Raw genomic sequence first — 13,707 nt, 5'->3', positions numbered from 1 at the left:
CACAACGCTACCCCCACCGTCACCCCCCCCCCCCCAACCTTTCTCCCGCACGACGCTCGCTCAAAAAAAGGAGACAAAATGGTAAAAGGTGTACGACGGCACCTCGAGAATCTCTTCACCATCTCTGTCTCTCTCTCTCTCTCTCTCTCTCTCTCTCTCTCTCTCACTCTTCATCACTGGCTGTCTTTGTCTTTCTCGCTTACTCCCGCGAGCGTGAGCGAAACGTGAGCGCAAGAGCGAGTGGTACTACTACTACTACACGGGAGAGCGTTTGGAAGAGTCATCGCCGCGAGCGTCGTAATTTACGAAGCTATCATCCGCTCGCGCGTATGCAGATGTATATAACTGCCTTCTCTCGGCTCCTCTGTCTCCGTCTCCCTTTGTTGTGTACCATTGTTTCGTGCTGCGCGTAGTTTCGTTTTTACTTGTCTCTTTCGAGCGCGCGCGCATTCTTTTTCCCGTCCCCACGCCCTCGCCCCCCTTTTCTCCCGAACGGCATTTTCGGCTATGAGAATATGCTAGGTGATACGAAAGCGAAGGAATTCAGGTTCAATGAATAATATCAGCGCCAGCAGCACTACCACCACCACCACCTCCACCACCACCACCACCCCCGCCGACCGACGCATCGATATAAAAGTCCAGCTTGATTAAGTAGTACGTCAGTCCATATGGGAACCCGAGAGCCCGAGCACCACATGGCCGAATGCGTAAGAGACAAGAAGACGAGTAGGAAAATTGTGCCTAGATTTATGAAAAAGTCTGCGCCTGCAGAAAGAAGCGAAAAATGGAGAAAATGAAAAATAAAGAGCAAGCCCCTCATTTTATATGGCTCAGAATCTTTTTCACATACGCACAATCGTTTTAAGCAGAGTTATTTGTCAGACTTATTTATTTATTTTATTATTTTTAACCCCGCCCACCTCTATCCTACCAATGAATTTACGCCACTTGTTTTCATTGCCCTTGCAAATGTATCATAGATTTTTTTTTAAATCGTATTATTTATCATTATTAAATTTCAGCCAAGTAAAATAAATAGAAGGGGGAGAGGGATTTTGTGACATTTCTTTTACATCTCTTTGTCTCCCATTCATCTTTTTACCTCAAATTACTAGGTTTTACACGCTTTTGTTGTAGAATCATATTTCGTTGTAAAGTATTCGAGCGCATTCAAGGATAACGGCATCAGGAACGTTCAAAAATGAAATTCAGCATTACCAGCGTGGCATTTAAAGTTTATTACTCGTAAATAATCATTTAAATATCGCGATAAATATTGGCACGTACGGCGAATTTCGTCATACGTGATTTTGAAAACTTTAACAAGAACGGCTCTAGTTGCTTATGAATAAAAAAACCAATGTTTGTAAACAATTCGTAATGAGCGATCGCGAGCCCATCGACGAATTACACAAACAACGCAATTGCGAAATGAAAATTTATCACCAAGCATTTAATTAATGGGGTCGTACAAAAACATAAGCAATAAAGTAATATTGCCAATAAAGCCTACTATTTATAGTTGGGAGGGAAAGCTTTCTAATTAACGCTGATTCTTGGACCCGTTGGCCTGTCATCCTCAGGCACGCCTTAAGTAATCGCAATAAGCAGCCAGAAAATTACGAATGTAAATTTAAGTATCGCCGTTGCAGGCATTAAAAAAAAAGGGAACGCGCATCGTCCAAACTCGTCCAAATCCCTCTCTTCTCCTCGTAAATGCACTCCCATGACTAATATCCCTCGCGAATATCACCCGCCCTTTTATACGCCTCCCCCCCCCTCCGCCCCACACTCTCCCCCTCGTTCTCTCTCTATCTCTCTCTCTCTCTCTCTCTCTCTCTCTCTCTCTCTCTCTCTATCTATCTTACCACCTATATTCTATCTATCTATCTAGCTCTCTATCTCTCTATATCTATCTCTATCTCTCCTGCATATCACAAGCGATAGTTGATTAAGGGGATTAAAGGTCCCCGCGCCACCCTCGCCTTCTTTTCATGCCGGCGCATAACTCGCTACGGCCCCGGCGACTTATTGAGACGTAAAGCATACGAGATATGTGGCGGATCCGGCGCATTACAACGCAAAAGTGCGACTGGTTTGTTCTTCTTCTTTCTTTTTATTCGTTCTTTATTTTCTTTTTTTCTGTTTTTTTTTTCTTTTATATGTGATTTTGGCGCGCTTCTTCGACGCCGCTGAGCCTCTGAGATACGAGCCAGCACGAGTCTTACACACCGTGGCTTTGAAAATCTCTGGCGAATGTGCGCGCGCGAACGATGAAACGGCCGTTTGTCATATAGCCGCTCCTGCGATTATGCGCGGAGATTTTCGCACTCTCGTACATTACGGGATGTGATTTTAGTTATCACGGTTTCTCTCTTTTTTTTTCTTCACCTTCTTTTTTATTCGGGGATTAAGAACTCAAGATATATGGTCAATTTCACATTTGCGCGCACAATATCTTCTAATTTCATTTAGAGGCCGACTTCGTCTTTCCGCTCTTTATTTTTCCGGCCGATGTGCGCCCTCGTTACCGAAAGGTGACAGTGTCGTTTGCCATATTTAACTCGATTGTCTAATAACGAAACTAGCATATCATTCATGGTCTACTTGGGCTAATTTTTGCAGGCCGTTTATCCGTTAATATCATGAAATTAAATTAATTACATAATACAATCTAACTCATGATTATTTATTAAAGTTCACATGTGCATATATATATATATATATATATATATATATATATATAAGAGACGCACGCGCACACACGCACACACACACGCGCGTATATTTTATGGAGAAACGCTTTATTAAGAAAGAAAAGAGACCCTTTACTAAGCAAATAAAATGGTTCCATGAATCAAGAAAAGTATTTTTAGATCTTCGATTCAATGAATACCTACTGATAATGTATAGCACTTACGATCTACACATTTTGTTTTATGCATGTGCTTATGCACTCATTGAAGTTTATCTTAGATTTATTATTACCGATGAAGCTAAATCAATAATCTTGATGTCGTTATAATACAATATTCTACAATTTAATAATGCATACTTATAATTAATCTCATCTGTTAATACGAAAATTACACGGATCGAATAAGAAACTAAATTCCTTGGCTATTATTCGTACGCGTCATATTAATATTCCTATCGCAGATAATAATAGCAAGTGCATAAAAAGTATCGCACTCGCAATATCGATGAAAGTTCAAACGTTAACTCTTTGAGTTATATTTAATAAGACTTTCAACATAATGCCATGTGAAACGAGATCGTAAAAAAAGACGAAACATTTGCCGAGAGTAGCTTTAGCAAAATAAGATGGAAAAGTAGGCAACTCGAACACTATAAAACGTTGAGTCATCAGCGTGCGTGGGCAGCTTATCAAGGAAATCCGAAAGTAAAATCCTCGCGATAAAGAATGAAGTAAATCCGCGAAGCACGTCTTGGATCAGATTCTGATTGTTCGACGACAGGGAATCAAAGTAATAGTCCAGGGGTTTAGTGTAAGACGTCGTGGAAAGTATAAAGACCATTTGATATCTTTGCTCTCATGAAAGGTTCTTGACCCGTTTTATATTCAGATCCGCGGAATCTAACAAATTTGGATACCTTTTATAGATATTGGATTTTAAATTATCAATTAAACGTTGAATGTCATTCGTCGATCGAAACGAGGAATTCGAAGGACGTTATTTATTTATCAAAACTGCATGATCAATATTATTTTTATAAATGCTTATAATATTATAGGATTTACATTGTACTTAATTATCAATTGAAAGAAAAAACAAACAAAAAAATATATATACAAATTTTGTCTTCTATATATATAAATATATGTACATACATATAGTAATAGTAACTAATCAATAGTAAACTAGATTCTTGTAAATTTAATCATCTTAGCACAATAGAATCTAACGCATTTATAGCTTAATGAAACATAAATTTTATTTTCACGCTGTCATTAATGTATCGTAAAGCATATTGTATTAATATTTTTTAAGCCATTGTTTTATATAACGTTATACATTATGAGAATATTTGCTTTAAATTCGTATCCCAGTAAAAGGAATAACGAGAATTTCTAATTGCATTTGAAGGGAATTTCTGCGCTTTATGTACAAGCATGCGTTCCCTTATTCACATGATAAAGTGCTTTTCGATAATTCACTCTGTTAAATTTTTTTTTCCTCCTTAATGTACAACGCCTTGCAAAAGCAGAACACGTTGATGAAGAGTTTACAACGTCGGCAACATTCAAGGGAATATACGCACGAATGTAGGATATACGTAGGATAGGAGACTATAGAAATGTAGCGAGAAAGTGATAAAAGGCCAAATAATATATCAATGAATGGAATACCAAAGCAGATACGAATGCATCCAATGAAAGTACAATAAAACCGAAACATAAATTAAAGGACCAAGTTGGAATCTTCTCTCTGTCTGCGCCACGACGAGTCTATTATTTTATTGGGTTAAGTGATTATTGCGTGCCCGCATATCCACAAAAACCAGAGTCATCGATGAACAATTCATCGGGATGAAAACAACTGTCTTAGAAAAAGTTTTATGTAAATATTCGGCTCGAGAGACGAGAGTGTCGGGAAAATGTGCAAGCACTATACAACGCTTGTGCAACGTATTAAGTCGCACAACAGTCAGCGCACACTGTGTTGGTCTATTGAAAAACGCAAAAGAAAAAAGTAACTCGGCAAGCGGCAAGAATTATTTACCTAGAAACGCTAGTGTTAGAAAGAAGGGGACGGACTGTAGTGCAAAGACGCGAAAAAGAGAAACTCCGGCGATTCTCCATTATGTGTGTGTGTGTGTGTGTGTGTGTGTGTGAGTTTGTGTGTGTTTGTGTGCGCGTGCTGTGAGAGAGAGAGAGAGAGAAATATTTCTTTTTTTATTTGAATAAGGAAGGGGGTGACGGGGAAGTGTAGAATATGTCGTTAAAGAAGATAATTTCGCGCACATTGCATCGTTACAAAGTATCGCCTGTTAAAGCAAGGCTCTCACAGGCTCGGAATCGCCGGGAAAAAGAGAGCGTAGCGCCATCTCTCGTGAGCAGCGACCCCGACGTCCCATGGACCGAGAGCATAAGGCACGACGTCACACACGTACCCGGCGATACGTTTACGCTTTCCACGAGACTTCCAACTACGATGAACACACGAGTGAGCTTCTTATGAAGGGCGCCATTCAAGATTTAGAATTTTTCCGTAAAAACGTAAAAGCGAGCAGCCATGGCTTTATCCGTGGGAGGGCCGAATTTTGTTCATTATCCGCGAGCAACGAGATGCCGAGGTGTTTAACGAAAGGGAGATGCGAATGACTCCGGTCCATCGTAAGCATCATCTCCGGTGTACATGTAAACGGACAGAGCGAGAGAGAGAGAGAGAGAGAGAGAGAGAGAGAGAGAGAGAGAGAGAGCGATAGAATGGGGATGACGGGTGGAAGGGGGTGATGGTAGGGTGACGGTAGTGACGGAGGATGAGGCGGATGAAGCGGTGGCGGTGGCTTCGACGTCGACGGTAGAGGAGGAGGAGGAGTACGACGACGACGACGATGACGACTAGGAGGAGTAAGGGAGAATTGTTGGTCGGGATTGGCAGGGGGAGGGGGAGAGATCGAGGGAGATGAGAGTGAGTGAGATGGTCGAGGGAATCGAATAGCGGTGGGTCGGGGGAGTAGTGGGTGCCGCTCTCGGCGCTCGGCTAGATCCTCGAAGACCGGCTGTTGTCCTCGGCGCCGCGGCCCCCACCCTCGGCCGTCCTCGCCCTCCTTCTCACAGGCTCCCCCACCCGAGCGGTCGGTGCGCCTGTGTGCTTGCCTGCCTGTCTCGCTCTCTCTCTTTCTCTCATCCCTGACACTGAGACGGGCTGCGGCACGGAGCCTCAGTCTGCCGCCGACGGCGCAAGCGTGCGTTACTCGTTCTCCTTCACGTCTTCGCGGCGCGAGTATAAAGGCCGAGAGAAAGAGAGATAGATAGAGAGCGAGCGGGAGAACGAAAGAAGGAAATAAAGCTAGGGAAGTAGACACGCGGTTGGTATTTTATGAGAGTGATAGTCGGTGCGCGCAGCCACGGAAGAGCACGAATGCGGAGTCTGTGTATTGAGTGCGAGGTTTAGGGAAGGGCCCCTTTAAAGTTCCGCGTACGTGAGAGTAGAAGTCCCCCCCCCCTGACCCCAAATATTGTAATGACGTGACGGCGTACGAAAAAGTGTCGCAAATGTGCGATCATCACCAGCACCATCATCACCACCACCACCATCATCATCAGCCGACGGCCGTCCTCCTGGATCTCGTCCCACCCGGCGAGGGACTCCTCAAGAGGCCCAGCATGGATTACAACGAGTACACTTATTGCTACGGCGGTGGTCGAGGTAGTGCATGAAACGCAACCAAGCAAATACTTGGGAAGCCAAAAAATCATCTCTCATTTAACTCCTTTAGTAGCTTCGACACGTTAAAAGCCCGAGAGGGCCTTACCGTATTAAAATGAGTAGTTTAAGAGAGAGAGATAGATAAAGTGCGAGAGTGATACGATGACGCCTACGTTCGGTGTGCGAGCGCAGGCATACCTGTGTAAGGAAATATGAGGAAGTGCGCGATTTTCTCTGGAAGATAGAATATAATAAGTTTGTCTATATGCGGGAGAGAGAGTTCGAGGTTCGTTATTACGTTGCGAGAGAAGGTAGAGAACCAAAATTTTTCTATCAATGTGCAAACAAATTTCAAAGCTTCGCTTCCTCACAAGCGGGGGTGCGCGACATTCAAGTTCAAAGTCCGCGGATGGCAACCTCCTAACGGTGCGACGCTCTGCGCTCGCGGAACCGCGCTCGTACTATGCCTCCGGTTTCCATCCTCCCGTCGCTCCTCCTCCACCTCCTCACGTCTCGCTTCATCAACGCTCGTATTTTCTCCCTTCCTCGTCCCCCGTCCGCGTCCCCCGTCCACGTATCGTCAGCTTGTCTTCTTCGATTCTCCTAACTATCACTATCGTCCTAGACGTCGTCCTCGTTGTCGTCATCGGCTTCGTCGTGGATCCTGTTTTGTTTTCCGACAAGGAGTGATTCCTGGAACGCCGAAAATGCCGATCGTGGGACTCGGCCACGAGCGCGACGGGCTTCAATTCTTGTTTGTTTCCAACTCGTCGTTTATATGAAATCGGCCTCTGGCTTTTCAACAAAACAAATGAAATAAAGGAAATGAAAAACGTCGTCGCGATCGCGACGAAATTTATAAATCGCTTTGAAAATACAGAAAGAAATGTTAATTTCTCGGGCGAAAGATTTCTCTTTGCTACATCGTCGACGGCGACGATGACAACGACAATGACAACGACAACGACAACGACAACGACAACGACAATGACAACGACGACGACGACGTGGACAACGTGCAGGCGGACAAATTGACGGAGGTGGTAGAGAAAAAGTACGATATTTTCGTGAGCGCAGACGAGCATACGCAGGAATGATTTTGAATTTGAATTCCCCGTGACAAATAACGAGCTTTTACTAACATTAACCCGCCCACTAGACAACACACACGAAAACAACCCCCGAGTGTACGAGAGCGACAGCTCGAGCGTGCCGTTGTATAAGAAAGTTAAAGAACGAATATACAAAGTGGTACATCGGAAGTTTGTCATGTCGGAAAATTCGAGTTCAATGTCAGTGTCGAGTGAATCGGAACTCGCGGATGATCTAGCTGTAAAGTTTTTAGTGCCGCGCTTAAACAGTAATAGTCTATATCATGTGAAAATCGTTATTTTTTTTTGTTTTTTGTTTTTTGTTTTTATTTGTGATCAATTTTGATAGTGGACGAATAATTTTACGACATCGTACATTGTTCCGTTCCGTTTTTTCCACGGACCGCGTTTTTCCATTCTCTGTGGTTATAAAATCTGAAACCAAAAAATGCTTTACTGCCTCGAAGTTTTTACAAAATAATGCCAAAATGCATTATTTTCTGTGTTGCGATAGACACGATTAATCATTAAACATAGCAGTTTGTTAAAATTATCTATCAGTTATGTATTAGATGAAGGGACAATTTTTCAAATCACTTTCTTTAACTTTTATAATTACTTGCTTGCGATACAAGAAACAATCTAGCCTCACTAATTCAAATCAAATTCTGTATAAACGAGACAAAGCTTTTCATAATTTTCCATACTTTATGAAACGAAAATTAAATGAAAAAAAAAAAAAAATAAAAAAAATATATATATATACATACATACATACATACATAAATACATACATACACACATTGATCAACAACATACGTATATATTCAAGTGATACAAAATTCTCGCTCCATTGAATATTATATGACATGATTATTACAATGTAATTATACATTTTGTAGTTAGTGAAAATATTTTCAGCGTATCCATTCTTGTGACTCAAGTTTAAAAATTGTAAATAAATGTCCGTTGAAGAGTGAGAGAAAAGTGATAAAAATAATTGAGTGTAATTTGAAATTGGTACAATACACGTCGATATAGAATAGTAATGAAATTCCAAATAATTGATGTCTGTAATCCCTTCAAGAGTCGTGAAATATTTTCAAGCGAATTTTCAAGTGCTTAAATCCCAAATATATTCTAAATTTTTCGTGTGAACTTTTATTCCTCGAATGAGACGATATACAAAATGTGTTTTTCGAGTAGCGAGTATTCGGTATTGTTTCCAACGACGAACGAGCAAGAAAGAGGAGAGTGAATTTTAATGATGTGCAATAGTCCGTTTCCTCGTTATAATTTGCCCCCAGTTTTCATTATTATTATTATTTTTTTTTGTTTTTTTTTTGTTTTTTTTTTTGTTTTTTTTTTTGTTTTTTTTTTTTTTTTTTTGTGTTTGTTTTTGTTTTCTTTTTTCCCCTTTTTCTTTTGCCTATGAAAGGGCGAACGAGGAAAGATGAATCGGTTTTGGTTAAAAATTGGCTACTACTATCCCAGTGAAAAATAATAGCGTGAAAATTCTTGTTATTTCCCAGAGTAAAGTGGAAACACACTACATTGGTAATCTACCGAGTTAATAATTTTTATGTAAAATTCTCATGGTTAGTGGGAGAAGGGTACCGTATAAAGAAAATGTGGAAATGAAACTCATAAGTTGAGGTAAATTACATTGAATGTCTCGCTTCACTGTTTATAATCGGAAAATTAATGGCATTTTTTTTTCCCTCGGAGAAGTTACTGCGTATGCACTTGTTACATAGATCGCTATAAGCCAACATATTGTAACGCATATCTTCTGCTCTTAATGAAAAATTCCAAATATACGGGTCGTTAATTTTTATGAATATTAAAGAAAATTTTGTTAAAGAAAAAAAAAAGAGAAATAAAAGAGAAGAAAAAAAAAACAGTGAGCTTACTACGCATTTGCAAATATCAAATCGTTCGATAAATGCTTAAAGTGTTTAGGGCAGATATTTCATACTGCTTTTACCAAGATTATCTGCCCACGGTGCTTGGAATTTCAATTTATTCGAACAAAATTTTCTTATTTTTAACGGCGTGTAATAATAAAACGGCGTAATAAAACATAAAAAGTGCAATAATAATGGATATTATTGAATTTCGTGAAATGATGAATGGAGTTGGCCAAGAAATTGATTTTCCGCTGAATAAAGTATGATGATAACTGATTAATAATTGATCACAAACCAGACAAAATTAGCCTCCCAAAACTTGGTGAGAATAATATCTTTATGTTTGCTGAAATTCTTGCACCGAGATGTAACGAAATATCATCTGTGCTTTTGTAAATTTAGCTACCGTTTTTTCATTATATTTTCGGCTCAGCGCGTCACTCAAACTCGGCACAATCGCACGCATTAAAAAAATCCCAAATTTTTTAAACAAATTGAACGTAGTAGGCAAATAAACGTAGTAGAACAAATTAATGTAGGCCTTCGTCATGGTAATTGTCTAAGAATAAGAAGCTCTATTGGCAGGATATTTATAAAAATTTTGTCGTCGCGTATCGTTGGTGTTAGTAATTACTCTCGACTAAGTGACACGAAGCAAACAAACGTCGCATTGCTTGGAAAAATCTTAAGCCAAACTTCGTGCTAAGCTTCGTGATATCGATGTACCTGGCCGATGGCTAGGCCAAGACAATACGCATTTTTGATTAAACGTTCGGGCACGGAATGGCCATCGACACACACAGTCCTCGAGGCGCATAAAGCTTATAAAAGTAATCGCTCGAGAGTTCATTGTACGTACGGCGTCACAATGAAGCGCATAAGTACGTGACTTACGTCGCGCTAGCAGTGGCTAATCAGCCGAATCGATTTTGAATTCAGGCTACGGAATTCCCTTTTGCATTATTTAACGAAGATCATAACGTATGCGCTTTACATAGTCACTACTTTTAGCCTTTTATCATTGTCGTCGTATTGTCCTTTTTATTTCTTTCTTTCGTTTTCATTTTCTTTCCTTTTTTTTTTATTCTCTCTACCTCGGGATCCTTACTTTTTTTTTTTGTCCCTCCCTTTTGGCGGCTTCCAATCTTTGTAACAATATATTGAGGCGCGTTCGATTAGCGCAAACGCCAACTCGCTGCGATTCAGGCATTCATTATTCATTGACACGTTTAACACTCGTTCATGATTTTTGCTTCTCCCTTTATTTCTGTCTCGCGTTGCTCGTTTATGTGACGTGACAAAAATTTCATTCTTAAATGAATTCTTTTCTTTATCCATACGGCCAGTTATCGTTAATCACTTTTGCAATATTATAGCGCACTCGCATATTTATGCTCCTTAAATTACTTTTCCTAGTCTCTTACTATTGCACTTTCATTATTTTATATATTTATTTCTTTTATTGTTCATTTACAGAAGGATTCTTTTTTACATTGACTCGATACTACTCAATTTGCGAAATTGTCGATTACACGTACAATTGAGCGGAACATTGAAGGTTTTTTTTTTTTTTTTTGTCGAAACTCGTCGTACAACAATTCGTTGACTTATGCTTTTGTTGGTACAAGTGTGATTGAAAAAAAAAAAAATAATAATAATCCTTCCTCCTTTCTGCCATTACCTAAATGAAAAGTATCTAATTTAAGCAGAGAAAACGATCGGATAAACGAATAAATATTAAAGTTTTGAAATAATCAATGATTAATACGTATACGATAAATAAAGCGCCTCCGTCTTTGTTTCATAATGGTCTTTACACTTTTTACTTTTTATTCTTTTACTCCACTAATTGGTGATAGACAAGCATAACTTTGTACTTTTGTATAACGAGAGTAAAGCCGTTGTTTTTTCTTCTTCTTTTTTTTCTTTGTTTTTAACTATATTTTCTTGTATGTCAGAATAAAGAGAGCGAGGAATAATGCTTTCTATAATCTTTAATTTCTCTATTTAATTTATAATTAATTTTTCAAATATTACCATTCGAATTACTTTCGGTAATATTTCTCTCAAATTCATCACTACGTGCGAAGATTATAAATCGGCATTAATATCACTAGTGTGATATTCACAATCTGTATTTATTCAACTTAAAGCAAACATCAGGAAGCATTAAGCTATTAAAATTTATAAAATACTTATTATTTCGAGCATTAACTCAATAATCCGAGAAAAGCCTTTTCTCATAAAATACAATACAGCAAGATCGTAAAGTTAATTTAGTATTTAAATCGTGATCATTTATTGATTCAATATCATTAACAGTAAATTTTCGAGGCAAATATAATTCAATGATTTTATTATCAATTTAAAATCGATAATTTTATTTGACGTCTCGCGAACATTCCACAACATTGAAGCATATAAAAATTTATCATCTGCCTCGTCAAATAAACACGTCCTATTTGTTACAACGAAGTTCTTCTTACAAAAATATCACAATCAACGTCATCTTTATGATATAGTACCGGCTAACTGCAAGATATGTAAAAGAAGCGTAATTCTTCGAGTTACCTGGACACCCGAGACCATTGCCCATAAAAAAAAATTAAAGGCAAAAATCATCAACACCTACGTGAACAGATGTGCGCGGGTGATTAGCCGATCCTTTTGGAAAGAGTATCCGCACTCGTACTTGGAAATTTCCGAAAATTCGCCAGAATCGGAGAAAAAAATAACAGTGCGCAAGGATCACATTTCACTTCATTATGCTAATTATTTTTTATGGTCACGAAAGTTTGCGTATGCGAGGCAATCTTTCATCGCAATTATAACGGGCTGTTCTCTCTTTTTCTCCTTCTTTTATCATGGACCTTTTGCGCTCGCACATACCCGGGCACACAAGCTCGTGTATATTTAATACCGTGGCACGCACTTGTAATGCGACGGAATCAGAAAAATTTCGTTTAAAAATATATCATACATTAATGAATGAGAGAACCAAGATAGGAATTAGATTGCCGAGATCGTATCAGGGAAACCAGCCAAAGTATGGCTTATCGAAATCATAAGAGAGAACGGGAAACGAGTGAGACAAGAATGTCGACGACCGCCACCTATGGAAGCACGCAAAAGAATCATTGGCATTACGAATATATTAACTTTTTCTTCTCACGTAATTGCGATAATAATTCGAAAGTAAACAAAGAGCGCACCGAAAATGTAAACGGCCAGCTACGGGCGGAATGTTTTAAATTCCCTGAAAATTGACGTTGACGAATATTCGCGTCGAGTTTAGTGTTTTTGCTTTTGTAATAGCCGTAAAAGCTCGTGCACCTAGACTACTCTCTACGTGAACCATAAATATTGTAATAAGTTTTACAGTATTTTTATCTCGGATCACTACGATTTAAGCTCGAGACGCATCGCGAATAAAGCTCCAAATTCATTATAATAAAGCACTTTAATTCATCGCGAGAAAGCGTCATGAGCAGAATTACATATATTTATAAAATGAAGATTTTCAGAGAAAGGTATAAAATTGGAGGCTAAGATGTAACGTCGGCGAAAGTCCTTCGTGGAATTCTAATCTAGAACAATTCAAATTTTCGAATGGAAGTGAGCCCGATGAAAAGAAACTTCTATTATTGGAAAATTGAAAATTCTAATAAGAAGTTCTGCGTTATTAATATTTGTCACCTTGTGCAGGAGATCAGGCCCTTAAGTGAAAAAAAAGCATCGAGGGTGTATATAAAATGGAAAATAAAAGCGGATGTGGATCAGACGTCGTCGCAGTCGTCGTCGGGAAAAATGAAACAGAATCAAGGAAGTGGAGAAAAAGTAGATAGAGGATTGGCGAAAATACGTGAAAAAAGAAAAGAAAAAAGAAAAAACACAGAGATGACGCAGTCTCGTGCATTTGGCAGGTATCGGATATTGGAGAAGTAGTAAAGGAGAAGATCTGGCGAGAAGAACGAGAGGAGGAGTGGGTAACTTGTGAGTTTCTCTCTCACTCTCTGTGCTCATTATATAGCCGTATACGGAACGAGGAACGATTCAAGTATCTGGGACACATTAGAGGAGGAGAGCAAGACGTTGTTGCACTCTCTCTCTCTCTCTCTCTCTCTCTCTCTCGCTCGCTCCGTCTTTCCCCTTTTCTTCGTTTTTCTTTTAGTATATCTTGCACGGGGCGCGAGTTCGCGAGAGCAATTAGATTCGCCGGAGTCTGCGCCGATCGATAGGCGAGTCGCGCGCACGTGCCACTAACGAGGCTCGCGATCCTCCGATACTTCCCCGCGCCTCTCTTTC

General features: G+C 39.5%; 1 protein-coding gene across 1 annotated transcript in view; it reads left to right on the top strand.

The window, feature by feature from the left end:
• Positions 1-6,198: 6,198 nt before the first annotated feature.
• Ten-m (teneurin transmembrane protein Ten-m) overlaps positions 6,199-13,707 on the top strand; it is a 55,679-nt gene continuing 48,170 nt past the window's right edge. The window contains exon 1 of the mRNA XM_011497285.1: positions 6,199-6,401. Within this exon, the coding sequence (XP_011495587.1) occupies positions 6,248-6,401 (154 nt within the window). The 5' untranslated portion in view covers positions 6,199-6,247. The remainder of the gene's footprint in view (positions 6,402-13,707) is intronic.

This window comes from Ceratosolen solmsi, unplaced genomic scaffold (genome assembly GCF_000503995.2).
Source record: "Ceratosolen solmsi marchali unplaced genomic scaffold, CerSol_1.0 scaffold13, whole genome shotgun sequence".
Taxonomy (NCBI): Eukaryota; Metazoa; Arthropoda; class Insecta; order Hymenoptera; family Agaonidae; genus Ceratosolen; species Ceratosolen solmsi.
Note: the sequence above shows the minus strand (reverse complement) of the source record. Positions and strands in the feature narration are given on the sequence as shown.